Raw genomic sequence first — 27,124 nt, 5'->3', positions numbered from 1 at the left:
GGAGATCTCACCATGTTGGTGTCGTTCCTGATCATCAAAATTCCCATTGGGCCAGGTTCAACGTTACAAGTGACCAGTCACATTGTTGTGATGTCATAGTTATGCATTATAGAAATACCTTCAGACTACACACCACACTTGAGCCCCCAACTGTAACCCTAACCCCTCTGTCACAATACAATGAAACACTTCACATGGGATTGAATTCACATTAGTTTTGATAATCCAAAAACAACAACACAGGGATATCAATGCACCACAGGTAGTACTGGAATAAAATGAGACTATATGCCACAGTTAGTGAATAGCTGTTACACCTGTCCAAATGTAAAGATGTAAAACCAAATCTATATGACTGAAGACTTTTTGGGTTTTTTTTTTTTTTTTTTTTTAAATAAACAGAAAAGAAAAAAGGAGATTGGCACAAAGTCTGTTTTTGCTCCTGCAGTGCCACCACATTAGCTGAGTTGAGTATTTTGACGATTGTCATCTTACTGTTTTGAAAGTGGTTGTCAAAGTTGAAGCTTGGATCTGACTGGGAAATCAAGGAACAGTGGCTACTTAAAAGAGCAACTCACTGTTAGTAAAAAAAAAAGGTCACCTCTTTAAAATATATTTAAGAAAATTTAAATGTAGAGACTGAGTGTAAGAGGTCATTTTCCCATAAATATCAAGTGAACCTCCTTTTGTAACCTGACAGTTGCCCTCTGCAGCCCATTAGAAAGAATGCAGACCTAAAGACTACAGCCATTTCTTCTAAATAATCCCATGCATCCATTCATTTCCTTCCATTTATCCAGTTCAGGGTCATGGTTGGACAAGAGTCAATCTCAGCTGTAATGGGGCTGGAGCACGACCTATACAATTGTTCTTTCACACCTACAGCCAATTACCAGTTAACCCTAATGCTGATGTCTTTGAACCGTGGGAGGAAGCTGGACTACACAGATAACCGGCACAGGCTCAGTGAGAATATGCAAGCGTCAGAAAGACACCAGCCAGTGGATTAGAAGAAAAGACCTTCTTGCTGCCCTGAAATTATTTATCCCTCTTATGAAGAGTTTTCACTCAGCTGGCGGAAGCTATATTTTCCATGCAGATGGCACTGACCAAGAGCAGCATATTTTTCCAGGCACTGACGTTAAATGTGCTGTGGTGTCGTTTCGTGTTTGCACACACTGAATTGTCGGCTTCACAGTGGAAGAACTGACTTTTGTATGTGCACAGCAGCCTCCACGACATAGCTGGACTGGCCATCGGGCATACCGGGCATTTGCCCGGTGGGCCGCTGGCGATTTTTTGTTTTTATGGGCCGATGTTTTTTTTTTTTTTTTTAGGGTATATATAATGAAAGGTGTTGGATTGGCCAATTGGTCATGACTCTGGGCTGGACCAATTACAGCCGAGGAGGCCGGATGCACCCTCCCCCTTGTTTAGCAATCACGTGATTTTCGCACATTGCATGCTGGGAACTCGTGGCAAAACAATCCAAGTACCGCATCAAACGCAAGCATTTGCAGCACCGCAAAAAGTTCATTCTCCGGTTCCAATACCTTCCTGTTTTTTATTTGCCGCACAACAAAGGAATGTACAAAACAAAAGGAGAAGAATGGAAGAATGCCGGTCCGTACAAAGACAGACTCGACGAAAAGACAAAGAAAAGATACGAGGGGTGATGTGGAGTGAAATGAGTGGTGGAAGGGAACTTACGTTTGAACGAGTGGTTAAAGAGTTAAGTCATGGTGACGGGAAAGTGGTGGTTTTTCGTTTTTTGAGAAATACTGGTCTCATCAAAAGGATCTGAGGATTCAGGAATGACGGACGATTAACAGCCAGGAGGTGGCAGTAATGCAACAGTTTTGGATGCAAGCTGCCGTTAAACTTGACTGAAGAAGAAGAAGAAGCCTATGGAAACGCTTGAATATGTGTTTATTAGTTGCAGGAAGTATGTTAGTCAAATGAGAATGTTGAGGGTAGAAACTGTAGTTTGAAAAGGTGGCTGAGTGGTTAAGTCATGATAAAAGGAAGTGTGTGGTTTATTGTTTCTGTTTTATTTGTTTTGTTTTTTTTAGAAATACTGTACTCATCAAGAGGATCTAAGGATTTGGAAGTGATGTAACAGTAAAACCCAGGAGATGGCAGTAGTGCAACATCTTTGGATTCAAGCTGCCATTAAAAATGAAAGAAGATTTGGGCAGGTCAGTTTGAGTTATGTTTTGTTGTGGCTTTTGGGTAGAATTTTGTTAAGTTGATCTCTTTTATGGACCCACTTGGGTCTTAAATAGTTTGTCATTTTAAATATTTGTAATAATGTTGTCCTTTTTGGCTATACTACAACCCATGTGTGAAGATTACACCTGTGTTTTTATGTTCTTGGCTGCCATGATAGTCTTTTATTCCTTATCAGTTCTTTAGTAAACAATATTATTCCTTCCCACTGTCTTCAAAGTGCTTGCTCACAGGGTGTCATCTGGTTGGTGGGGTTTGTCTATATATTTTAGGGTCCTTGCAAATTAAAGTACCTTGAGGCAACTGTGACTTGGTACTATAAGTAAAACTGTCTTGAATTGAACTGATTATCTCATTCTGTATGCCTGGTATGGTTTTATAGATTAAACAAGCTTAGCATAAGGCCTGGGAACAGGTAGAAACTGCTTTCTTTTAGACAATGCTTGTGGTGGTCAGAGGGCCCGGTGGCGCCAGTGTCCGGCAGCCTCGCCTCCGTCAGTGCGTCCCAGGGCAGCTGTGGCTACAATGTAGCTTGCCATCACCAGTGTGTGAATGTGTGTGTGAATGGGTGAATGACTGAATGTGTAAAGCGCTTTGGGGTCCTTAGGGACTAAGTAAAGTGCTATACAAATACAGGCCATTTACCAATGCTTCCAGTCCTGCTAAAGTAAACCCAGAAACATACATAAAACTTCTGAGGTGTAACATACTGTTGAGCAAAAGACCTCCCGTCAGTAGATTTTGGGACTTCTAAACATTTTGCTGCAATCTTTAGAGAAACAGCTAACTGAACTTAGATCAAGATCTGTTTCTACCATGCTTACATTAATGTAGTAACTAGTTTTCCATTAAATGTTCAGCAAGAAAATAATTGCACTTACTCACAAAATAAAATTACTCTATTGTTATGATTTGTCTTCCTGCACACCCAGTTTTTAATGCTAATCAAATCCCAATGTATTTAATATGCAAACAATCTTGAAATACAAAATTTGTCAACACTGTTTCTTTTTACCAGAACGTCATTTGAGGTTTGTGTTTTACAAGCATGTTGGCTACAAATTCACAGGATGTATAATTAACATATTTAGCTACAGTTCACATGTAATTAAATCGGGTATAGCTACAACAACTTTTGTTTTTATGTCCTTAGCTTTGCTTGATCAGATGTTTCTCATTCACAGGACAGATGACGATGGTGTCAGAGGCTTTGTCACAGCAGTACAGGTAGAAAAATGGAAGAATTTTTTCAGTGAAGGTATCCTCAAAGGTGTAAATATGGGTCCGTGCTCTCACATCATAAAACGACACTTGGCCTTCTTCGTAGTCCACATACACGCCCACTCTCTTGGGCTTAGGGTCGAGGGAGAGCAGTGATGGTGGGGATGTTGACGCTCTGTATCCCTGGCCTTTCTTCATGGCCAGAGCCCAATAGCCTTGGGTGGTGCTTACAGAGATCCTGCCCTTTCTGTTAACAGATGACCTCGCCACACCAAGGTACCAGTCATCCTTTTCCCCCACCTGGACCTCCCAGTAGTGTCTGCCAGAAGTGAAGCCCTCATGGGCCAATACTATAACCACCGTGTCGAAGCGATCGGGGTGGTCCGGGAGGTCCTGCCAGGCACCCAGGTGTCTCACCTGATGTCTATCCTGAGAGAGCTGCAACCACGGGTTAGCTGTGTCAGGGTCAAGAGTGACATCCACTGCAGAAGAACGAGACAGAGGATATATTTTGTTGGGGAGTTTAATGATGAAAACACAGGAAAGAAAAATAAGTAAAAAAAGCTTTACCTGTATATTTCAGAACTTTTTTGATCTCTGTAAAAACAAAATACAACATTCTCTTAAGATATGTTTCTTATACATCTTTACTTTTTTTAAAAATAAAATGAATAGTCACACAGTAACAAAGGTATTTTTGAATGTTTATGGAAGTCCTACCACTGTCAGACAGTTTGTCAATCATTTCAGTCAACGTCGCCTCTAGTTTGGACACTAATTTTCTGATCATGCCAACACGTGTGTCAGTGGGAACACTGGTCTCAGACCAGTCTTTAACAGATGGTGGAGTGCTGAGGGCCGGGAAGCTCTGCAGAAAGATACAGCCCAAGGGGGGGCAACAACTTAGAAACACGTTATTGACTAAAATAAGATGACCACAGTCATGGTTCTTTTCAAATAACCACAGATCACAAAGATTTTAAGGCTTCTGAACTAAGAAACAAATATGGTTGTAGAATTATTTCCAAATTAAGAGACTCAAATGCTCAGGGTTGCGTCAGAATGGGCATTATTTATGAAACACTGCCAAAAAAAACTTGCAAAGCTACTCTTTGATTGGATTGCAGGTATTGGAATGCAATACAGTGTAGAGCAGAAAGAGGGCGCTGTTGTCATTTAATTTAGCTATTAGTGAATACTGTAAAAGGCACCTGGTTTCACTGGAAAACAGGGTTAACAAAATGCTGGAAGTGTCATTTTACCATAAAAATCCTTTGAAATGAAGAAAAAAATAAGGAAAAATTAGAAAAATATCCATGAACTTGTACACCTTGCAAGGTAAAATATCAAGTACCACAACTTAAATTTGGCTCCCCGACACTGAGCACTGAAACAAAGCCTCTCTCACCTTTAAGAAATGAATGTGGTCAGTCCGAGCAACGGTTTCCAACTCTGTGTTCCTCCTCTTTAGTTCAGTGATTTCCTGTTCCAGTTCAGTAATGAGGCCTTGAGCCCACCTCTCCGTCTGCCTCTGCTTCTCCTCGATGACCAAAACCAGCTCGGCCTGAGTTTTCTGGATGGAGCGCACCAGCTCCGAGAAGACCTGCATGCTTTCCTCAATCTCTCTTTGAGCACTGGCCTGAAAGTACAAAAAGCACATGTATGTTGAACAACCATGTGAGTGTAGATTGTGACGTGGCCATGCAAAGGTAAAAACTCACTTTATTGAGCTCCACAGAGTGTTTGATCTCCTCCACCTTTTTCACTCTGTCCTGGATCATCTGCTGAACGTCTATTCCTGTCCTCTTAAGCTGTGCCTGCACAGTATCAGATCACACGGGCATGACTTGTGGTAATTATAAACTTGATGATGTGAAAAGATTATTAGTCTTTAGTTGTAATCAGGCAACAGAGAAGATAACATCATAAAGATACTGTGGACCAGCCTGCTGTACAAGGCGAGGTCTGTGCAGCATAGTTGTTCGTGTTAATGTTTCCTTAAAATCCTGGAAGGTTTAGGTTGAATCATTAGTTTAGTAAAAGTAAACAAAAAAACAAACAAAAATTCAACTCATAGACTCACAAACAACAGAACCTGTTGTATCACCAAACCTTTCTGACATGTTAAGGGCACAATAGGTCAAAGCTTGGTGGTGCCAAGGGGTCATTTAGTGCTTAATAAATGTATTAGACCACCACCCAATATAAGGTTTATGCCACAGCTGCCCTAAATTAACGGTACTTGTAATTATGAAAATATTTTTTATATTTTTGTAATGGTTAATCCACCAATATGTGCAAGTTCTATTTAAATCTAAATCAGAAGTATGCAGCTCCAGGCTTCGAGGCCCGGTGTCCTGCAGCTTTTAGATGTGTCCTTGATCCAACTCAGCTTATTTAAATGACTAAATAACCTCTTTAACAAGCCTTGAAGTTCTCCAGAGGCCTGGTAATGAACTAATCATGTGATTCAGGTGTGTTGACCCAGGGTGATATCTAAAACCTGCAGGACACTCCCTTAAGGCCTGGAGTTGCCTACCCCTGATCTAAATGGGGCGACCGTGGCTCAGGGGGTTGGGAAGCCTATCTGTAACCGGAAGGTCGCCGGTTTGATCCCCGGGCTCTCTGTCCTGGTCGTCGTGTCCTTGGGCAAGACACTTTACCCTACCGCCTACTGGTGTTGGCCAGAGGGGCCGATGGCGCAATATGGCAGCCTCGCTTCTGTCAGTCTGCCCCAGGGCAGCTGTGGCTACAACTGTAGCTTGCCTCCACCAGTGTGTGAATGTGAGAGTGAATGAATAGTGGTATTGTAAAGCGCTTTGGGTGCCTTGAAAAGCACTATATAAATCCAATCCATTATTATTATTAAATGATATATCTAATACTAAATTTAGCCATAAATCTTAAAATTTTGTCAGGACTTGAGTGACAAAACGCTTCTCCCACTGAAATCAAACGTCTAAATGAACAGAATCAACTTTCTGGGGTTAAATGTGACACTTAATTAATTTCTGACTTCCCAGTGAAGTCCAGAAATGTCTGTATACAAACATTTTTGACAAATTTCAAAAATATTTGTCATTTCTGTCACAGCTGATCTTATAAATCTGTTAAGCACTCTACATAATATTTTTTTTTATGTGGTTGATCTATCTACAGTGCATTACTAACGATACGATTAACAATTAACAATGAAAAATGTGCATCATAACCATCATTTGAATATCTTTCACCATTTTGAATGTGGGAATCTGTGAACTTATGACATTAACTAAAGATGAACAATTAGCTGACTATAAATAGCAGAGAGGGTGTGTACTGGGTGCCATCTGAGCTGATCCTTTTTTCTTGATAAGACAAAAAAAAGAAAGAAAAAGAAAAGAGAACTTCTTGCTGAGAAATGAGGGTGCATAAATAATTCAATGAAAATATCTTGCTCTGCTTCCAGCGCATACAGTAGTATGCATCTCCAAAAAAGGTCATATTTATTCATATTAATAACTAAAGAATCCTTTTGAAGGAGTCCACAGAGTCTGGCAAATGAAACTGGAGTGTTGTGGAGCCACAGATTGAAAGGCTCTGTCCCATCCTAGTCTTCAACCATGTACAAGTAACAGTAATACATTTGAGCCTGCAAACAAACACTTCAAGCAGAAGTGTGTTTAACGAAAGTCTGAAGCTTTTCCATTTAGTCCTCCGTGTGTAAGTATGAGAGTTTATCTGTTTTATCTTTGGCACCAATCACCTGATTTAAACTATGTTAAAAAATACTGCGTAAATCGTACATGACAAGGTGTAAACAAAATATCAGTCTGCTATCTGTATAACTGTGCTTTCTGCAGTTCTCCAGATCTGCTGTCAGCGATCGTGACTTCAAGCATCCATCATTTTACGTTAACTCTGGCTGCACTCGCAAGAGTCCATATTTATAGAACAGTGATACCAATTTTTTACTCTAAACATTTTGAAGGGCCTAGGTCAAGTGGTTTTTTAGATAATGGATTTGAAACTATCCCTCCAACAAAAAAGAGAACAGCGGTAGTAAGACATGAATCTTTCCACTTGAGTTCCTTTAGCTAAGTCTGAGCTGGTCCGGGGGGAGGCAGTTGATGAACCGGCAAGAATTGACCCGCAAATATCTTGAAATCTTTTCCAGCACAGATAAACATTTGGTCCCTGTCCTATATTTGGATGGCAGCGCATCTGTCTCACCTTTTTCTCTGTCCATTCTCTCTCCACAGGGACTGTGTAGTGAGCCCTGTGGTCCGTCTCGGTGCAGAGGACGCACACGCACATCTGATCCTTCTTACAGAACAGCTCCAGGAGCCTCTCGTGCTTCGGACACATCCTGTCCTCCATGTTGGCAACGGGCTCCATCAGCTTGTGCTTAGTGAAGCGGGCTGAGTGACATTTCAGATGCTCCTCGCAGTATGAAGTCAGACACACCAGGCAGGATTTGACCGCCTTCGGCCTACCTTCTCCAAGGCAAACGTCGCACAAGACTTCCTCCCAAGATTGAGATTGGAGCGAAGAGAAAGAAGGAGATGGTAAGGTCTGAGGAAGTTGAGAAGCAGAGATTTGAGGTGAGGGTGGGGGTGATGTTTGGGGAAGTGGAGGCGGTGGCTCTTGTGCTGTGGCTTGGTGTGCCAGTGGAGGAGAGGTCTTTGGAGGTGAAATTGGAGGGATTAAAGGTGGTAAGTCTTCTTGCTGTGGCCTCTTCTCTCCTTGTTTCTCCTTCACTCCCTCTTTCTTTCTCTTCTCCTCTTGTTTCAGCTTCAGCTCCTCCAAAAGCTGCTCTTTCTGGTCTTTCTCCAAAAGCCTCTCCTCATCCTCCCTTTTCCTCCTTTCTATTGTCCACTTCCTTTCTTTCCCTTCTCCCTCTTCCTTGCTTCCCTTCCCTTCCATGCTTTTAATCCTAATCTCCTTGAACTGCTCTGCAATTTCCCTCAAGACAGTGTTGACACTAATATCGGGCCTTTTGTAGAAGGACTTCTTGCACATAGGACACTGATACAAAGGACTGCTTTTCCAGTATCCCAGGATGCAACTCTGGCAGAAGTTGTGTCCGCAGGGGATGGACACGGGGTTGGTGAAGACGTCCAGACAGATGGAGCAGTGCACCTGCTCTTCTGAAAGGTTCCCAGTAGTGGCCATTCCTGCACGGCGGAGAGGCAGGGTCATTTTCAGTGCAAGCAACCAGCCTTTGAATGGGTCATCAAACCTGCTGTGATATCGAGGTCGCTAGGATTAGATGGCATGACCTTAATGATGTCGTCTACAAGCAGATCTACAAAGCAAAGCATGGCGGGACTCATTTATCATTACATGCTTTGAAATTACAGGTCATAATGTTTTAGGTAAACATTTAGAATAATGACAAATGAGTCCCGATTAGTCCCGACTCATTTTAAGAGCTTACATGCATATGTCAATATTTAAATACAAAACATAGTCAACATCTTTCATAATCATTATTTATATTAAGATATTTTGAAAGTATTTAAATATTGATACTGCCCTCTTGTGGCCACATATTGTAATAGTCACACTGCTTTTAATTTCTGACCCAAGAAATTTATAGATAAATACAACTATAACTATAATAAGTTTATCAGAGGACGGCAATTAATAGAATCATCACATGAATTTTAACTCCTAATCTTTTCTTTTTAAAAGCAAACTCCATATCACAAGCTAAAGATTATTATGTCTCTCCTGTACGCTGGTACACTGCGACACAAATGTATCTGTGAAGCTGCAAGTAAGCAGGTTTGACCTATAAGACAGGCAGCTTCAGGCCTAGGTGTTCGTGACAGACCAGATTAAGATTTTTCCAAAAATACTAGCGTACCGCATGACCTGTCTTGCAGTGCTGGCAGCGCTTAAACTTTCTTATTTTGATAAATGAACACCTAGTACCTAAAAATATACAAACTTATAACTCTACGATTGAAGTCTTCTCTTGAACTATTTTAATCTATAATTCCCTGCCTGCAATGGAAAGAAAGTCCATACCACAGGTCAGCACTCATTAGAATAAAAATGTTATTAGAAAAAAAAATCCAACAACAATACTCCCCTAAGAGTTATGTCTGTGTACAGAGAAGCAGATGATACCCTGTGGAAATTAAAAACACAGGAGGTGAAGGGAGAGACAAAAAACAGAGATCTGGGAAACTCACCAGAGAGCAGCTGCCTGGAGACTCCACAGTGCACTGACATATGAGACAGGCTGTAACCGCTGCCCCTTACAGCCGCCCCCCACACAAACACACACTCAACTCAGACCCAAAATATACCCCGCTCCCTCAGTCTCCTTTTAACCTAGATACAAATATTCTCTGGCCATGACCCTCAAAGCTCCAGGAGGAATAGCTTTAAGTCTTCAGAGAATACAGCACATTAGCTAGGGTCAAATTCAGGAGTTTGACAAAGAAATTAAAATAGCAGAAGTAACACTAAAATCTGAGAACGCTTACATGTTGAGGATTTAATTTTTTGTGTTAATAATTGTAGGATTTTCAAATTGGCAAAATTTAAAACACAAAAAAATATTAGACTGTTAGCTTAGCACAAAGATTAGAAGCACAGACCACATAAAAACATGGATGTAATATCCAGGTTTTAAAAAAGAATAAGTCAACGTGGAAGTGTTTTAAACCTGCATTCTACCTGAAGGCCACCAGAGAGCGATAGCTGTGGTTGTAAAAAAACAAACAAAACCTTTGGGCCTGATAGAAGGCCATGCTTTCTGCAAACAGTTTGTGGACTCAGTCACTGATTTCTGGTTATACTGAATCAAAAATGAAGTCGATTTATAAAGCTTTATAGTTTTTGTATCATTGTATATTTCAAAATAGAGCCTTAACCATGACCACTGTTCACCAGCTAATGACGTATGACTGGTAAGTAGTTTGCCAACTAGCATGTAGTTTCACAGTCAAACCCGTCCCTCTTCATATCATCCATTCTTTTAAAGATGGTGATGGTAAAAATGCCAAAGTTGAGGCTTCAGAAAGACATGTCAGAAACCAGTGGATGACACGACGGTAGCTACTACAGTCTATCTCCTTCATGCTGTCTATGACTAAAAACACTTTCTTCTCTCTCTTTGCTGGCATTGCTAAAGTTCAACATTACAAGTGTAGTAAAACAGACAGCTGACACTAAAATAGTTCTATATTTTGTGGAGATTATACATGATATAGATCACTGATATTTTTTTTAGCTATGCTAAGCTAAAGGGATCCAGAGGATGCCTTAGTCAGAGGCTTTTTTTTTTATCTTCTCTTATACCAGAGGCCTATTTAACCAACCCCAAAGACAGAGCTCACATTTCAAGGTTGCTTTTGTCGATTTATAACAAAAGTAAGTTCAGTGTAATTCAGTCTCCTGACAGTTTTTTTTTAATGTTTTGTCTACATAAACCCTTGAAGAAAAAGTAAACAATGTGATAACCACTGCAAAAAAAGTGCAGGTGTTTTAATTATGTTATGACTCCATCAGGAGAGTTCATGTTTTTTGTGTAATCTTATTTACTGTCGTGACTTAATGGACAGTTAATATGAGTGAGATAAAATAAAACAAGATATATATTTTTTAGTTTCTAGATCAAATGGCTTGAATTGTCCAATGACATAGGTTTAAAAACAAAACAGACTGTTAGGTTACCAAACATGGGTGTGTCTGAGGCCCTGAAAAGTAGGACACTGCCACTGATAAAATGACAGGCATGGTTAAGTGAAAACTTGAGTTATCTCAAATTTATTGATTCAAACTGCTGAGTAAGTAAAAAAAAAAAAACTTGAGATACCCAACTGGAAATTTTGAGATAATCACTTCAAATTTTGACCTATAGGCTTTTTTTTCTTTGTCTGTTGTTGGTTACCCTGAAAGTCCAAATTAGAGGGGTAATAAGTTCAGCAGGAAATTCAGCTTAAGTCACTTAAGCTACAGTAAATATTTTTTTGACATGACTGTTTTTGTGATATATATATATATCAGTTGAGTTGGTTTCTTCGTTAACAGGAAGTCATGCATTTTGTGCCTTAATCAGCTTTATTGAACAAGTTCAGTAGACGTTACAAAAGTATGTGATTCATGTAGAAACAGAGAACTTTTCCATGGCCTTTAAACAGGTGATCCTATCATTTTTTTTTTAAGTAGTGGAGATCAAAGTCATTAAATATATACAACATTAATACAGATTCTGTTATATGAAAAAAGCAGATAACTGTGTTTTATATTACTTTTGATGTGCAAAATAGTTACAGTAACTAAAGCTGTAAAATGATTGCACTGGTCTCCCCATGCTATCCCCACTTAATGTGTCTATATTGGTTTTTACAATAATGTCCATAGGATACAGTCTTAATTACAATAGGTAGGTACAAGTACAAGAAACCTTGATTCGATTCCCCAGGCAAAGTCTAAATCACTAGAAACGAAGTTTGCATCTCTTAACTTCATTACTTGGCTCTCTGAGCCTTAGAGTTGCAGTTACACAAAGACTTACAGAGTAGGGAAAGTGCCAGCTTTACTCAAACTCATCTATCATCAAGTAAGAAACAAAAAAAGAATGATTTATTGTCCTTCACATGTTTTCACATCACTACATATTTCTTCTTTACTGTAATCCAAGTTTGAGTTAACAGATGATAGTGCAAAGAAAAAACTGCCTACATTTAAATAAATTGTAAATGTACCATTATAATACATGTATCAGTCAATAAAGAATTTACCTCAGAAAATAGCCAGTATTATGCTGAGAAAGTGATGGCGGTGTGTATAAAAAAGATGTTTTATATATAAACAGAATGCATAACCTAATGCCGACTGACTATACCCTCAGCTGTGTTTAACATGGGTTATGATGAGTGGGGCATTATTCTTCCCCTCCTGGGCGAGACAGGGGCTGAAGATCGGGTACAGGTTCTCACTGAAGCTATCGATAAAACTGTAGATATGCAGACGAGACTTCACATCATAGAAAGAAATCTGGCCTCCTTCGTAATCCAGAAAGATTCCTACTTTACTGGGTTGGGAAGGCAGCACTAGAGGCAAGCGGGGCGACGCAAGCACTTTCACCTCCCCGTTCTTCAGCCACAGGCACCAGTACCCACCCTCGGGACTCAGCTTGATCTCACCCTTGCGTCGGGCAGAAGCGCGGGCCACGCCGAGCGTCCAGGCCGTCTTTCGCGATACGTCCACCTCCCAGTAGTGTCGCCCCGTGCTGATCCCCTCCCGGCCCAAGACAAAGAGGGCCGGGCTGAAGCGCTTTGGACCCTCACAGTGAGTGGATTTGCGCTCTTCATACCTCACCTGCTGACCATCATCAGTCACAGTCAGGTTCCTCTGGGCTGTGGCAGGGTCCAGAATCACCTCAGCTGAAAAGGAAGGAGCAGAATATGAGACAGGGAGAAAAATCTGCATTATTTATTGCCACTTCTGCTAAAAAAAAATAAATAAATAATGGGCTCCTTATTCCTGAACATGCCACAAGGGTGTCTGTAAAATGGCAGCATGCTACGGGAGCAATCCCATCTCTGCTGTAAAGAATTACTTCCATTTTGTGGGCATTTAGAAGAAATGAGCATCATCATTTACTCAAGAGAGGCCTCCTGCTTTACTTTAACACCCTTATGTACAAGTGGCACGAATGTGCTCCCTAGAAGAATTATAGCTACAAACCATGGATGTCACCCAGCTAACACAGTAGAAGTGTTACTCACATGCGTAGTTCTGCACCTTCCGGAGCTCTGAGAGAGAGAGAGAGAGAGAGTGTCAAAGTCACAGCAGATGGCACGTGTGGGTGGTAAACACACAGATCTGAACCAGAGCTCTAAATGCTCGATGCATGTGCCGCTGTCAGTCAGCTGCCTCTTCCAGCGATCCCAAGTGGATGATCTGCGGCATCAACACTATCTCCATCTGTCCAACCGTCTTGCATGTGTGACCGTGTGAGTGTGGCGCGATGATGAGTCACTTTCCATTCCAAAGTGTGCGTACAGTGACCTACATATCACCGATTTGGATTTTGCACAGGATGTGTGGTTTGTATTAGACAAGGGAGGATGGATTGTACTAGAACTTTGCATTCATTATCCCATGCAGGGATCCCAGTAAAGCCTGCTGCGAGTTTGATTTTCAGTTTAAAGGGGTACTTGAAGCTGCGGAACTGTATGCAGCGTACGCAGAATGGAAAATACTCATTGTGACTATGAACATTTTTCAAAACACTCTTCCAAATGATTGCAGACATGTTGATTTGCATTTAATACATAAAACATGAGCCATTTCAGATCGCTCATTTTTAAAAGTGCTTTCAGAAAAAGGATTAAGAAAAGATTTTGCTGAATATGTGCTAATATTATGTAAGGTATTTATTTAAATGTATCTAGCCCTGCATGATATGCACTAGGGTTTAAGTGATGCTCTGTTGGAACTAAAGGGCTAAGATCCATGCTTTCATATTGTTTGCACCTACAGTCTGAAATCATGACTTATCAGTTTAGGCAACATTTTTTCCAGTTTTCTGTTGTCTAATTTTGATGAGCCTGTGTCAGTCATAGCCACATGGACCTGGTATGGTCTTCTGCTTCAAGCAGTGGTGGTCCTAGCCTGTTTGGCTGACGAGTTATTGTGAGTTATTAAATGCTGCTCCAGCCACCAGAAACTCCCCCGCCGCCCCACCCTCTCCTCCCTGTGCCGCAAGCAGCAGGCGCACCTCGCAAACGAGGGCGCCCTTACTCCCAGCAAATGGCCGATAGAAAATCGATCGGTGCCTATGGCATTCCCAATATGCGCTGGCATGACGTCGGGGCAGCATGAGTATGAGCATTTTTTATTTTTTTTGCCCATGCCGGTGATGCCGTCCCCCACCACTATGCCTCCCCGGGCAACCGCCCGTGTCACCTGTATCAAAAACCGCTACTGGCTTCAAGGTTTGACTTGTTGCTACTCAGACATGCTCTTCTGCAAACCTTGTTTGTAATGAGTGTTTTTTTTGTTGCTGTTGCCTTCCTATAAGCTAAAGGCAGTCCAATCATTCTCCTTTGACATCAACAGGCACAAGCCATTTCTCCCAGATAATTGCTGCTCACTGGATAATTTCTCCTTTTCAGACTTTTCTCTGTAAACTGTAGAGATGACTGTAGATCAGCTGTACTAATATTGAGCGCATCTGGCAGCATTAACCAAGTTGCAAGTCGCTTCCCCATTTTGATCTTCATGGTTTGAAGCTCAGCTGACATGTGATTGGCTAATTGGGTATTTTCAATTAATGAGTATTTGAACCGGTGCACCTAACAATAATAATAATTCCACAGACCCGCCCGCATCGCATTTCTGTGGAACCCAAGGAATGGAAAGAGACGGCGAGGAAGACCCAAAATAACGTGGAGGAGTACTTTCCTTGAAGAATTATGTTCGGTTGAACTGTCATGGGATGAAACAGTAACCGCCGCGATGGACCGAGTTCAATGGCGTTCTCTTGTCGCCCGATGTGCCGATCGTCGTGGGAGGATCTAAGTCTAAGTAAGTCTAAGTAAGCACCTAATAAAGTGGTAAGTCTATATGTAAACCATGCTCTGCTTCTAGCATTGTAGGCATGGTAATGCTGCAGCACTAGTTGTTTTGTACAGTTTCTCAAATACAATGGTTTTAATAGCTGCATAAGTGCATTAGGTCACAAGTTTGGCTAGCTGCCCTTACCTTTCCCATATATTCTTTTAAGCTCATCCTGGAACTTATCAATGAGGCTGCTGACCGAAGACCGGATGGTTCCCAGATAAAGGTCAGTATTGATGCTGACCGCTGACCAATCAGTGGGCTCGGGTAGGGGTGACAGTGATGTCAGGTTCTACGTGAAATAGAGAGGTCATGCAAGGTAAGATGAACGGTGCGTCAAAGGAAATGAAGTCTGTAAAGTTTACAATGAAAAGAACACACTAAATATGACGCCAACAGTGTGCTCAGTGCTGTCCTATTTAATTTTGTTAATGGGAAACACAGAACAGAGACACATTATTGCTCTGACGGGAAAAGAAGAGAGCACTCAGTAGAGGGCATTGTCCAAATGTGGTAAGTAAATTCCCTGTCTATCAAAAAGAGATGCACTGGTCTGCTTACTCTCAGCTTTGATGTGTCTGGGTATTCGAGGCTTCATGCCTTCACTTCCATTGATGCTATGTAGAAAACCTCTAAAGTAGCAACTTCAAAGACATCTATTCATTCACATGGGGAAATGGCTATAACAGGCTCGGTCTGCTCATGGAGGCTTTTGATGTTGTGTCTCAAAATCTCTGAGCAAACACAGCTGGTGCAGCCACAGAGGTAAATAATTGGCTTTGCAATTAAAAGTAAAGTGTGTATACAGTTTTCAGAACACAGAAAACAGAGATATGTTCAGTATAATACGATCCATATGATATTGTTCAGGCTTTTCTGGTGAAATCATAAGGGTAGAAAGTCTTGTGTTTTAGATGCCTGTGAGATTTCCATTATTGTGAATAGCACAGCTTATTCTGTTAAGTCTTTAGCCTTCTAATAAAATGCTCTGCCCCAAATGCACAGTAATTGTGTTTTCAGTATGTAGGCCAAGCTGGAAAAGCAAGAACTTTAAAGGCAAGCTATAATTAGTACAGAAAAATAAAGTTAGCATCCAAAGCGTGAAGATACTGTCTCAAGACCTGGACCTGTCTGCATGCCAGTGTGTGTTAGACCCACATGGAGCTCTGTAGTACCTGAAGGAAAAGCACTTTGTCGTGCGTCTGTGCATGGGCTTCTAGCTCATTGCTCCTCCTCCTCAGTTGGCTGAGTTCATTCTCCAAACCCCTGGCCATTTCCTGGGCGTGACGCTCCGCCTCACGTTGCCTCGTGGCTATTAGCTCAACCAGCTCCGCCTGACTCTGCTCCACCAGACGCTGCAGCTCTGCGTACACCTGCCAGCTTTCCTCCAACTCCTTCTGAGCACTGGCCTGTGAATGTGAGCGCCACATGGCCAGTGTTACCAGTGTGAACATGAGAAAAGCTCAGAGTCCAGATGAGATCGTGTTCAAGACCGAAGACCGGGTTTAAGGAGGAATGCCTGCGTATTCTTAGCAACAAAGTTCTTACAGATTAACCAGAGTCTAGAAGTTACTGAGTAACACGGCTCCTTTTACAGGGGAGCTTGGAGGACAGGTTGAGATAGTGCTAATCCTGTGGAAGAAGTTATTTATTGTCTTGTACGTGGCGTTAATGAGGTAGAGAACATTCTATACAAACATTACATAAACTGCATTGTGGGAATGCAGGATCTTTGAGATTAACTTGAGCCACAACTCTGAGAAACACATGAAAATGCAAATGTTTGATGCAGCCGCATCAGACATTAGCCTTTAAAATGCCAGCTCCTTTGCACAAAGTTCCAGTTATATTGGCTTGAATAGACGCATGTTTGTGTGGGGAACAGTTGCTGTGAGTATGCATCATACATGCCACCTTCTGTGTTCTCTACCTAGACACCACCCTACATTTTTTTCTCTAAAATTTCCTACACAACATGAGGTCATGTTGTGTAGGAAATTTTAGAGAGTGTCCGAACCTGATTTCACATGTGAAGTCAGCTTATGCTGAATTATTTCCTTTTATTGTTGCACTTTTTTTTTGTTGAAAGTGATTTTCCATCCACACCCTTCTTTTTGCTCCCTGATAGCATCGCTCCATTTGAACTCTTTTTTTCTTCCCAATGACAAGAGCATAGGGTCACATTTCATTTAAACATTAAAATGTGTCATTTGTTTGAGGTGAAACGCCTCAAAGGTTCACTTAATCACCAAGGCTCACTTTGGGAGTCACTTTCTGTCTGCAGACCCTTCGGCTGGTGTGTCCTTGTAGGATCTTAACTGTTGTTTTACACGTGGAGCTTCACAGCATGTTATTCTGCACCTTTAAATCTTTGACAAGAAAAACTAAGTTCCCCATTAAATGATCTTGGTTTCCACTCACAATTACGACTTTCCACAGAACAACTCTCATGTTGCAATTTAGATGACTGGCATCTTTATTTGTTTGTTCTCTTCAAAGTTCAGGGTTTGACATGAGTAATTGCACCTTATTTAGGCAGTTAGAGTGATAAGAGAGAAGTATTGCATAAACATCTTTATGTAACATACAGATTTTTACATACCTGGAGCAAACCTCTGGAAATTTTGCTTTAAGTTTTCTGCTACTGTTTCTAAATGACACTAAATGTGGAATAGCTCCTTTATTTATCACATGCTAACACAGTATTATCTTTATTATTACTATTGTCCTGCACATTTAATGCTAGCATGAAGTTGTAGACTTTTTAAAGTCCTGATAAAATGTCATTTTATATCAAAGGTTTCTTGTTTAAATGTTCCTTTTTTTAATGAGACTCTTGTCCACACTCACCTTTGGCCTAAAGTGTTGATTGTTGTATATATCTTTCTATATGAGTCTCTATTTGTTTGACGTAATGATTGACAGAATTGGAGGCATTAAATAAAACTACCATAATGATTCTAGCAAATTAACATGTAAGTACTGCAGTTTAAAAAAAACAACCAAAACCCAGATGTTTACTTAGTCAGTTGCCTCTTAAGTGTCTTTGCGCACCACTTGTCTAACTGGATTGACAGGTTACATCTTCCATTAGACGCTGAAACCACCAGATTTTCCATCTCAAACTGATAAGTTACATGCATGTTAAACTTGCTCAATAAATTCAATGTGTTGTTTAGTCTGTCAGCAGCATGTAGCTGGACACGAGTCCATGTGTTTGTACAGTAAACACAGAGGGAACTGTGGGAAAAAAGGTTTCCAGAAAGAGGAAACCAAGAGTAACACTGAAACCAGGAAATTTCACTCATGAATGTTTTGCATATGTGTCATCAAATTCAAAACTACCCAGATGTGACAAGATGTGAAAACCTAAACATAGGACAACTGATATATTTAGTGTTACCCTGGTAAAACCTGTTACACTCCCAGCATTATTAGTGTAATTGTCCTGGAAAACCACTCAGGCTTGTTATCTTTTCATTTCTTATTCCAAAGCAGCATTTTACTGCAGGGAGGCTGTGGCTGGAAACAGGGTGTGTGAGAAACTAAATGTAAATGTTTACACTGGTCTCACTGGTTGGACGGCCTCAGACATGGATCTGAGTGTGTGTACACAAGACAAAAACAAATGACATTAGTGCTCCACCTTATCTGCTACTGCAGAGCATGAGAGGTATGAGATGTGGGTGGCATCCCGCCTCAAATATGTCCTGCTTGTACTGGAGCATAGGTCTTTTAGTTGGCTCACCTTGCTTCGATGACTAATAAAGATGAATCTACGTTATTAGGGGTAAAACTTAAGTGTCTGTTGGCTTTTAATAAACTGCTGCTGGTCGTCTTACAGCTGCCCTTGAGCAACAGCTTTTTCTGGATCACAAAGCTGCTTAAAGTGCAAATAAGGCTTTTGAGCTTCAGCTAAAGAAAAACATTATATGAGAGCAGACTGGCAAATATTTGAAATGCACTTTAAACATATTTACAACAGCAACGATTAGGCTGTTTCTCAAATACATGTACAAGTGTAAAAGGACTGGCCTGTTTGTATCAGCCACTTCTGATAAGATGCCTTTGGAAATGCCGCACTGGTGCGACGCTTAAGAATTCAGCTTGAAATCTTTCGGAGATAACAAAACGTGAGTGGAGTTTTAGATTGAAAACAGTATCGTGGACACAACTGTGTTTCTCGAATCATGCTCCAAAACACAGCACTTGAAATGCTTATCCCTAGTTAGACTTCGAAACACAAGCAGATAAAAATCAGTGGCATACAAAATGTATCAGGAAACAGACGCATTAAAAAATACCAGACTCCAAACAAACTCAAACAAGACCAACTCCAGTTATAATGACACAGCATAAAATAGAAGACAATAGATTATTCACAACTGCATGGTTGATTCTGATTAAAAAAATGTTTCAGTTTGATTTTAAATGATCAGTGTCCAGCTTAAGTTCTGAAGACAAACAGCTGTACATGTTAATGCATTCCTGAAAAGAAAAATCCCAACAGATGCTGTGTGTGTCACACATACCAAAACCACGAGGTCAGTGAGTAGCTGAGGAGTATTTGCATATTATTGTAGCTTTGGATTAAATTTAGGTTTTCAATTGTAATGAAACTATAGCTTAAAAGGTTTCAGCACAAAATGTGTGCAATTATAAACTGGAAGATTGTACACTGTTAGGGTTAGAAATGGGAAAAATTTGTTGTTCGGAAAATTCATATTGAAACAGTAGATTGCATTTTTACAAGTTTTTAACAGTGTAGATCATCGTAAAAAGCTTAACTGTTGTGGACGCTGTTTGTGACCAGGAGGTTACACAAAATTTACATTCTTTTTTTTTTAAAAAGGACTCGTAAGGCAAATCCACGATTTGCTTTTTTAATTTGGATTCAAAGCTTGACTCTTTACTGAATACAAAACTAGACAAAACTTACATAAAAACAGTTCTTAGCACTGACTGTCGATCAGTCAGCCAAATGTCGATACCAATACTGGAAATGTTGGCTGAATGTTTACCATAACCAATGACCGATGTTTATGTTATAATCTATTATTTTTGTGACGTCTGGATGTTCAAACCTAGTTCGATGAAGGCTCGAATACTTAAAATTGTTAAGTTAATCTCTGTTTCTTAGTAGCTTAACCATGATGTCACATGCAGGTTTTTATTAGACTTACCTTTATGACCTTGATGGACTGTTTGATCTCGTCAAGTTTCTTGGCTCTCTCCTTGATCAAATGTTTCAGCTCTGATCTCTTCTTTCCCATGTTACCCTGTGAGACAAAAAAAACCAGAGGTGTGTCTTACCAAAATGTTCCTGCTTTTATATCATAAAAATATCTCAGGAGTCATTTTAATGATCTTGTCATACAGGGATACTGACCATCTTCTTCTTAAATTCATGGTCAATGGAGACAATCTCATGGGATTTGTGTGTGGCATCAGCACAGGCAGAGCAGATGCACATGTGGTCGGTCCGGCAGTACACATCCAGGAGACGTTCGTGTTTCTTACAAATTTTGTCTTCCAGGTGGAAAGTTGGTTCAATCAGACGATGAGACATCATTGCCCTGACCTGGAGGACAGTATGGGCATGAGTGGTACAGAGACATAAATACAGTTGCTCTTAAAATTTATAGAAATATTTGCTTTTAGGTTATTTAATTAATTAACATCTAACAAACCCACCTTCTTATGATGCCTGAGGTGGGACTCGCAGAAAGACCCAGGGCAGTTCACACAAGATTTCAGCGCCTTTAACTTCCTTCCAATACAAGCATCACAAGAAACATCCCCAGGCTGGGCAAACTCTCCGGTATCCTTCACTGGCGAGCTGCTCTCGCCCGTATCTGAGCTCAAATTCCATCTGGATCCGTGAGAGGCGGTGCTTTTAGCCACCACTAGCCCCTGAAACTGGGAGGATATTTCAGCCAGGACCCTGTTGACGCTCATCTCAGGCTTTCTAGAGTAGCTCTTTTTGCACATTGGGCACAGGAACTTCTTGCTGTGGTTCCAATAGCCCTGTAGACAGGCCTTGCAAAAGCTGTGGCCGCATGGTGTGGAGACGGGCTCCACAAATATCTCCAGACAGATGGAGCAAGTGAACTGCTCCTCAGAGAGAGAATTAAAGCCTGGAAGACAGAAGGAAGTGTGAGAGGCTTAGTACATGTGTATTTATAATATAATTAGAACAGTCAGTACAGACACCGTTTAAAGCAGATCTTAACATTTGACTTTCATCTTCTTCTTTTTTTTTTTAAGATATGTGGCACGTGACTCACTTGAGTCGTGTGGAAGCCTAGACAGAAACCTGCATAGAAACAGCTGTGAAACTCACTAGGAAGGGACCTGAGGACAGCAGTTTAATCTTCTTATAAGTGACAGCTTTTCTCTGGAGACTTTACATATTACATCATTTTACATCCTAAAAATGATTTGGTTAGGTTTAAGTTGTTTTTGTCGACTTCGTATCTGGTTTATCCGTCCTTATTGGATAAAAATGAACTTGCAGCAGTCGAATTAGGGCAAAAGGAGCCACAGAGGAGATGAGACAAAATTATATGTGTAATGAGGTCATTTTGTATCGTGACCTGAAAGATCTACAGTGCTCAATAAATTGCCCACCTGTCACAAAAACTAGAAGACACAAATATTTTAGAAATCTATTTAAAATGTTCAGTAATACCTGTCAATAACTGTAATTGGATAAATAAATACATTTAAAAAATTCTAATTTATTTTACTTTTTTCTGCTTTTTTGTATAACAGTAAAATATAAAATTCATGGATAATATATTTTAACATGAAATATATTTCTATTAAAGGTCTTGTACAAACTGGTGGATTAAACATTACAGAAACATTAAAAATGATTCATTATCAGTACAGTGCAATATCATTTAGTGCAGCTGTGACATAAACCTGACATTTAGTGATTGGCTGATAATTTCTTTCTCTTTTTTTGACCTCTGTATATCTGTCTGAGGTTTATGTCAGGAGGTGGTAAATTTCCATTCAGAGGTAGGGGAAAAGGGCTAATTCAAGTATTCTACTTTTTTTGTGTTTTTGTAAACTGATTAGAATTTCTGAGCTTTCTATATAAAAAAAATGCAATTCACCATTTTCTTATTCATCTAAGATAATAAACTGCAGTGGATGGGGAGGCAGTGGAATCATCTCCCACCCTCACTTTTTTTTGTCCAATGTCCAACTTCCAGAATACACTCCCTAATTTTGCTGTTGCTGTTACCTCAAATTCAAAAACTGATTGTTCAAAGCACCAAACAGTAAAAATGAAATTAGAATTCCTGATTACAAGCAAAAAAAATTGACCGCCACTTTAAATCTAGTACAGGTGTCAAACAAAGATAAGGCCTAAACTGATCCACAGCTTGTCCTCAAAACAAAGTAAGACAAAGCCAGGAAGACACTTTTTCCAGTTAACAGTTATGTGACATCCAGTGAGAAAGTATCACCACAAACAAGGAACTATCTGCAACAGTGTCACTGTGTCCTGTTGAGGGCGAGAAACTATCTGAGGAATGCAGATATTCTGGACCTTCTGCACCTGCATCATACGTTTGGCTTAGGCATGAGCCAAATGAACTTTTCCACCAAATCTGCTACGACAAACAACCTCTATACGTCACGACATCTGCACTGTTTCAGTTTAACCCAAATCTAAAATGTTTTTTTTTAACATATGTAGTTTTAAACTAGGCAAGTAAAAAGTCAGGTACCGTCAATTCCAGACATCTGTCTGTCTACACCTCCTGTAGTGTCAGCATGGATAAAGTTCCTAACATTTGATAAGAAACTAGCACTAAGATTATGTTAAAACAGGTACAACTCACTCATGTTTTCCTTTGACCTCGAGCGGTGCGCTTCTTCACCTCACATACTTTGCTGTGAATCACACAGCTCCGGTGTTGAACTCTTCCTGAAACTTGCAGTGGACCTCCCACTCTCAGTGGGACACACCCAGACTCTCACATAAACCCTCCTTTTGTTATTGCTCAGTGATTTCTCCTGCCCTGCTCTGCGCATATGCAAAGCTCAACAAAGGTGTTGCATTTTCATCATTGCAGAGATCTGCCCCTGCTTTCTGTGGCTTTCTGCCACTGTATCTTCATAAAAGTCAAGAACACAAAAGACTTGCTCTTCAAGAAGTCTCAGACAGAGGTGATCACTAGCACTGTAATAATACTGAGACTGATACTAAGGTAAAAATGCTAAAGAAGTTAAAAAACAGCAACTATTAACTCAGAGGGTGTATTTGGTTTTGTTTTGTGTCATTTTGGGGGGTTTTGGTCTATATTATACTGTACATACATCATTTGGTAATATTATCTTTCCTCCCATTACTGTCTGTGTGTGTGTGCAGGTCTCTCTCTCCTACCTTTAGGCTCTGTGTTTGAACGTTTTTGTATGATGCAGACACAGTTGGAATCATATGATTGGCTCTTTCAATGAGTTTGCTTTCTCTGGATTGGATCGTTGGTTGATAGCAGACTTTTAAACTTCTTGAAACAGCTGACATCTACTAGTTCCCAGACATCTACTAGACCTTCGCTGATCCCAGCAAAGGTCTGCAATTTAGATCTGTGTATTGTCTGGAGAGATTCGTGTAAGTGCAGTCATAGAGTTGGCGGATTATGGTAGTCTTGTTAGCTGTGAGCTTATACTTTTATTTATTATTGTTTTGGTGGCTTAGAGTAGAGACTTGTCCTTCACTGCTGGTGGAAAGTAATACTTATTAGCAAGATTATGTTTGTTGTTTTGGTCCCTGAGGACCCTGAGGCTCTCAAACTGGTCCTGGAACTCAAAAATCTCACATCAATTGAAGGCGAACTGGTACTGTGAAGATTAGTATTTGAGTTACAACGTTTTGATACTTGTCAAACCATTCAGTGACCCAGTCGTGCCATATGGAAAATTCCTATGGACCTTGCAATGTTTAATCAGAGAATAAAGGCCATAAGTCAGAATAACTCCATAAGCTCCTCAGGCCTCAGGGGCTCAGATTACTGGAGCAAAATGCCCTCAACAACAAAACAACACCAGCAGATTCCAACAGTGTAGACATAAAGAGCTCAGATTTTTCCTTTAAATCTAGAGCCTGTCTGTACACACAGACATCAATTCACCTTTTTAGGTTTGTTTTAATAAAGATGTTAGTTAGAGTCTGTCTCTTTCTAGTCGTATTGCTAAGGTAACCAGCTGCTGGTGGCAGCTTCACAGGATGTATGACAATGCCTACAGTCCATTAGTCCATTTTACACGCCCCACTGAAACATAATGCTCAGATCAAGCTTCGAAAGACATTAGCAGAAATATTTTATGTCATTTTTCATGGATAAGTTTTGCGATTTGAGATAAATTGATAATTGATTTCTACAATCTTTTGCTTGAGCTGTTCAAACTAGTTTTTTACTTGTTTTGTTTTATTTTTATTCAAAACTCTTATCTTTTCTGTGACCCAGCAAAGGTCATATATGGATTAAACCTTTCCTGTAAAGAAGAATGACACCTGCCTCTCTTCATAATCCAGAAACACACCCACCCTCTAGGGAGGTGGAGACAAAAGTGAAGGGTAAGTCTTTTGCATTATTGCAAAAGTGCTCGCTCCTTCAGTCTTTAACTCCTTCTGTCATTTTTTAAACCCCATTTTAGGAAAATCAGCATGCTCTGACCAAGACAAAGTCAGGGACCTACTTCACATAGACAGCGTTGCATCTTAAGTTCATCCAATTTGTATGTCTTTACATTTGATGAAAAGACTGAATAGAAGAAGCAAATTTTGTATTATAGCTCCTGCTAATGTGATGAAGTGCATATGCTTGTGTAATGCCTGTTTAATGAGAATGGTGTTAAAGTTTTAACTTATTCTAACCAGCAAACTAGCTAATGTTAACATATCGAGTATGTTCACCTGTTGTGAGATAAAGACCCCACAACGCCATGCAAAGAAACTCCAACAATCCAACAAGCTCAGCTACATTTAAGAGAAAGAAAACTCAAGAGAACAAGGCCATCTGCTCAAACCAGTTGGAGGTGAAGGGAAAGAAGTGAGGGGGGAAAGGAGAAGAGAGAGTTGACAAACTCTCAGGCTAAATTTCCCACTCTTGAGACTTTTTTTAATCGGGTTTTGTCAAGCCAATATTTTCTTGTTTTCTAATGTGTTAATTATTTTTAAATGGCACTTTAGAGCTTCTCTATTTGCAATCCAAGAACTTTAAAACAGAAATTGTGCTCCCCTCAGTTTGCATATTGGGTGGTTGGAAAATGTTGGCGTTAATTTTGGTGGCGGGCACAACATAGCACACCAGTGGGCTTATTGAGGCCTCAGTCACACAGGCCTGGAGACAGGTCAGCAACTGTTATCAACCACTGGCTGCTAGAGAAAAATGTGTATTGGATAAATGTGTGGGTGAAAATGGTTGCAAAGAGGGCACTACACCAAAAACGTACTTCTGATTCTTTGTTTGCTAGCAGATTGCTGTGATCGCCCATAGTGTGCATGCAAGTCTTTGCCTGCAAAAACCATTAACAGTTGTAACCTATTACTGAAACCAAGGCACAAATTTTACTTTGAAGGCAAACTCCTTGCATTTCCTGTTTCACCACTGTGCGTGTGCAACTGGCGAGTGTGTGCAGACAAATTGCCGACAGTTATGGATGCCTGCGACTACCTCCTAGTGCAGGGTTTCCCAACCTTTTGGAGCCATGGCACATATTTCACAATAGAAACACACATTGCACACCACCAAACAAAAATGTCACAAAAAGCATATTAATCGTTTTTCCCTGTGCATCAGGTATAGCGGAAATGGTTCGGTTTGTCCCCAGTATACCTTTTTTACTTTCTTCCGACCACTACTCATGCTAGGGCCTTTATCTGGGTCAGAATTTTTTTCAGGGCCCAGGTAAGATTGACTACTACTACCAACTTAACTACTACGTAATTTCTTCTGCAGGTAGTTGTACTGCCCTCTAGTGGAAGAGAATGTAATTATTCTGCCTGTGACTCACACCGCTCACTTAGAGCAGTAATCAGGTGGAACCAGATCATCTTCCACGTCACCTATGTGCCGTGATACAGTGGTTGGGAAACACTGTCCTAGTTTTCTCCTAAGGAACAGTGGGTGCCAACTGGTTTGTAGGCCTATGTGACTGAGGCTTAATCAGATGCCTGCTGCAGTTGAAATCTGCACCAGTGAAAACAGTCACAGTGAACTACAGAAGCTCAGGTAAAAGTGCAGCTCTTAAACCTCAAAGATGATGATGAACAGCAGAGTATGGGTAAAGCTTTTTTTCCCTTTCCATTATTCATAGCAAGTGTCTTAAAAATGATTAAAGTTTAAAACTGACCTGTCACATTTTCTGATGTGTAATGAGCTTTATAACCTTGCATGGCTGCTTGGATGAAAATAGACTTTCCATCTTAGCTGATGCCTCAATACAGGGTATACATCCACTGATGATGGTGTAAAGTCAGATATTAAAGACCAGGCTGTATCACTAGTGCACTGATCTGCAGGATGTAGTCTTCGCTTTGTGACAGCTGCTGCAGTTCATTGTTTCTCTTCTCCACTTCTTCAGTCTCTTGCTTCCGCTCTTAGATAAGTTCTTCAAGCCTCTTCTGTTCACCAGCACCCCTCACCTAATTCTACTCTATCAGCTCTCTGTGGGCTCTTTCCATGGACTTCATCACAGACTTGAATATCTGAACACTTTCCTCCATTTATTTCTGTGCATTCTCCCAAGAATCATTCATAAAAACTACCGGATAATTACAACAGAGACCATGTGGACTAAATCAGCACTGGAAGAGCTTCTGACAAACTACAAAAGTGGACAATTTTTACTTGAGTCTGTGATATTCTGGATATTTTTAATTGAACTATTTGTATATATTAGAGGTATTTCTTATATTTTGTAACTTTGTAATGTGTTGTATTATTTCAATTAGTTCAGTCTGTTACTGTGTTTGTTGTCTAGAGTAACAGTGACCACATCCATAGGGATTAATGAAGCATTGTGATTGTGAGGATGATGAAAATTCATGATTTGTGATGATTAATCACACTGCCTGTAGGTG

General features: G+C 40.4%; 1 protein-coding gene and 1 long non-coding RNA gene across 2 annotated transcripts in view; one reads left to right on the top strand and one right to left on the bottom strand.

The window, feature by feature from the left end:
* The window catches only part of LOC309703992, a 444,269-nt gene that overhangs the window by 195,395 nt on the left and 221,750 nt on the right, over positions 1-27,124 (top strand). The window lies entirely within an intron of this gene.
* Positions 1,475-23,045, bottom strand: btr12 (bloodthirsty-related gene family, member 12). The gene is made up of 15 exons (XM_082520725.1): positions 22,878-23,045; positions 20,713-21,155; positions 20,408-20,599; positions 20,202-20,297; positions 16,194-16,427; positions 15,163-15,310; positions 13,182-13,208; positions 12,303-12,836; positions 11,923-11,936; positions 7,663-8,691; positions 5,172-5,267; positions 4,859-5,089; positions 4,171-4,318; positions 4,021-4,047; positions 1,475-3,932 (listed from the first exon to the last, which is right to left on the bottom strand). The coding sequence occupies exons 1-15, from the start codon at positions 22,879-22,881 to the stop codon at positions 3,379-3,381; spliced, it is 3,777 nt and encodes a 1,258-aa protein (XP_082376851.1). The 5' UTR covers positions 22,882-23,045; the 3' UTR covers positions 1,475-3,378.

Source organism: Aulonocara stuartgranti, assembly GCF_965226115.1.
Source record: "Aulonocara stuartgranti genome assembly, chromosome: 3".
NCBI classification, from domain to species: Eukaryota; Metazoa; Chordata; class Actinopteri; order Cichliformes; family Cichlidae; genus Aulonocara; species Aulonocara stuartgranti.
This window is presented reverse-complemented; position numbering and strand designations above follow the sequence as displayed.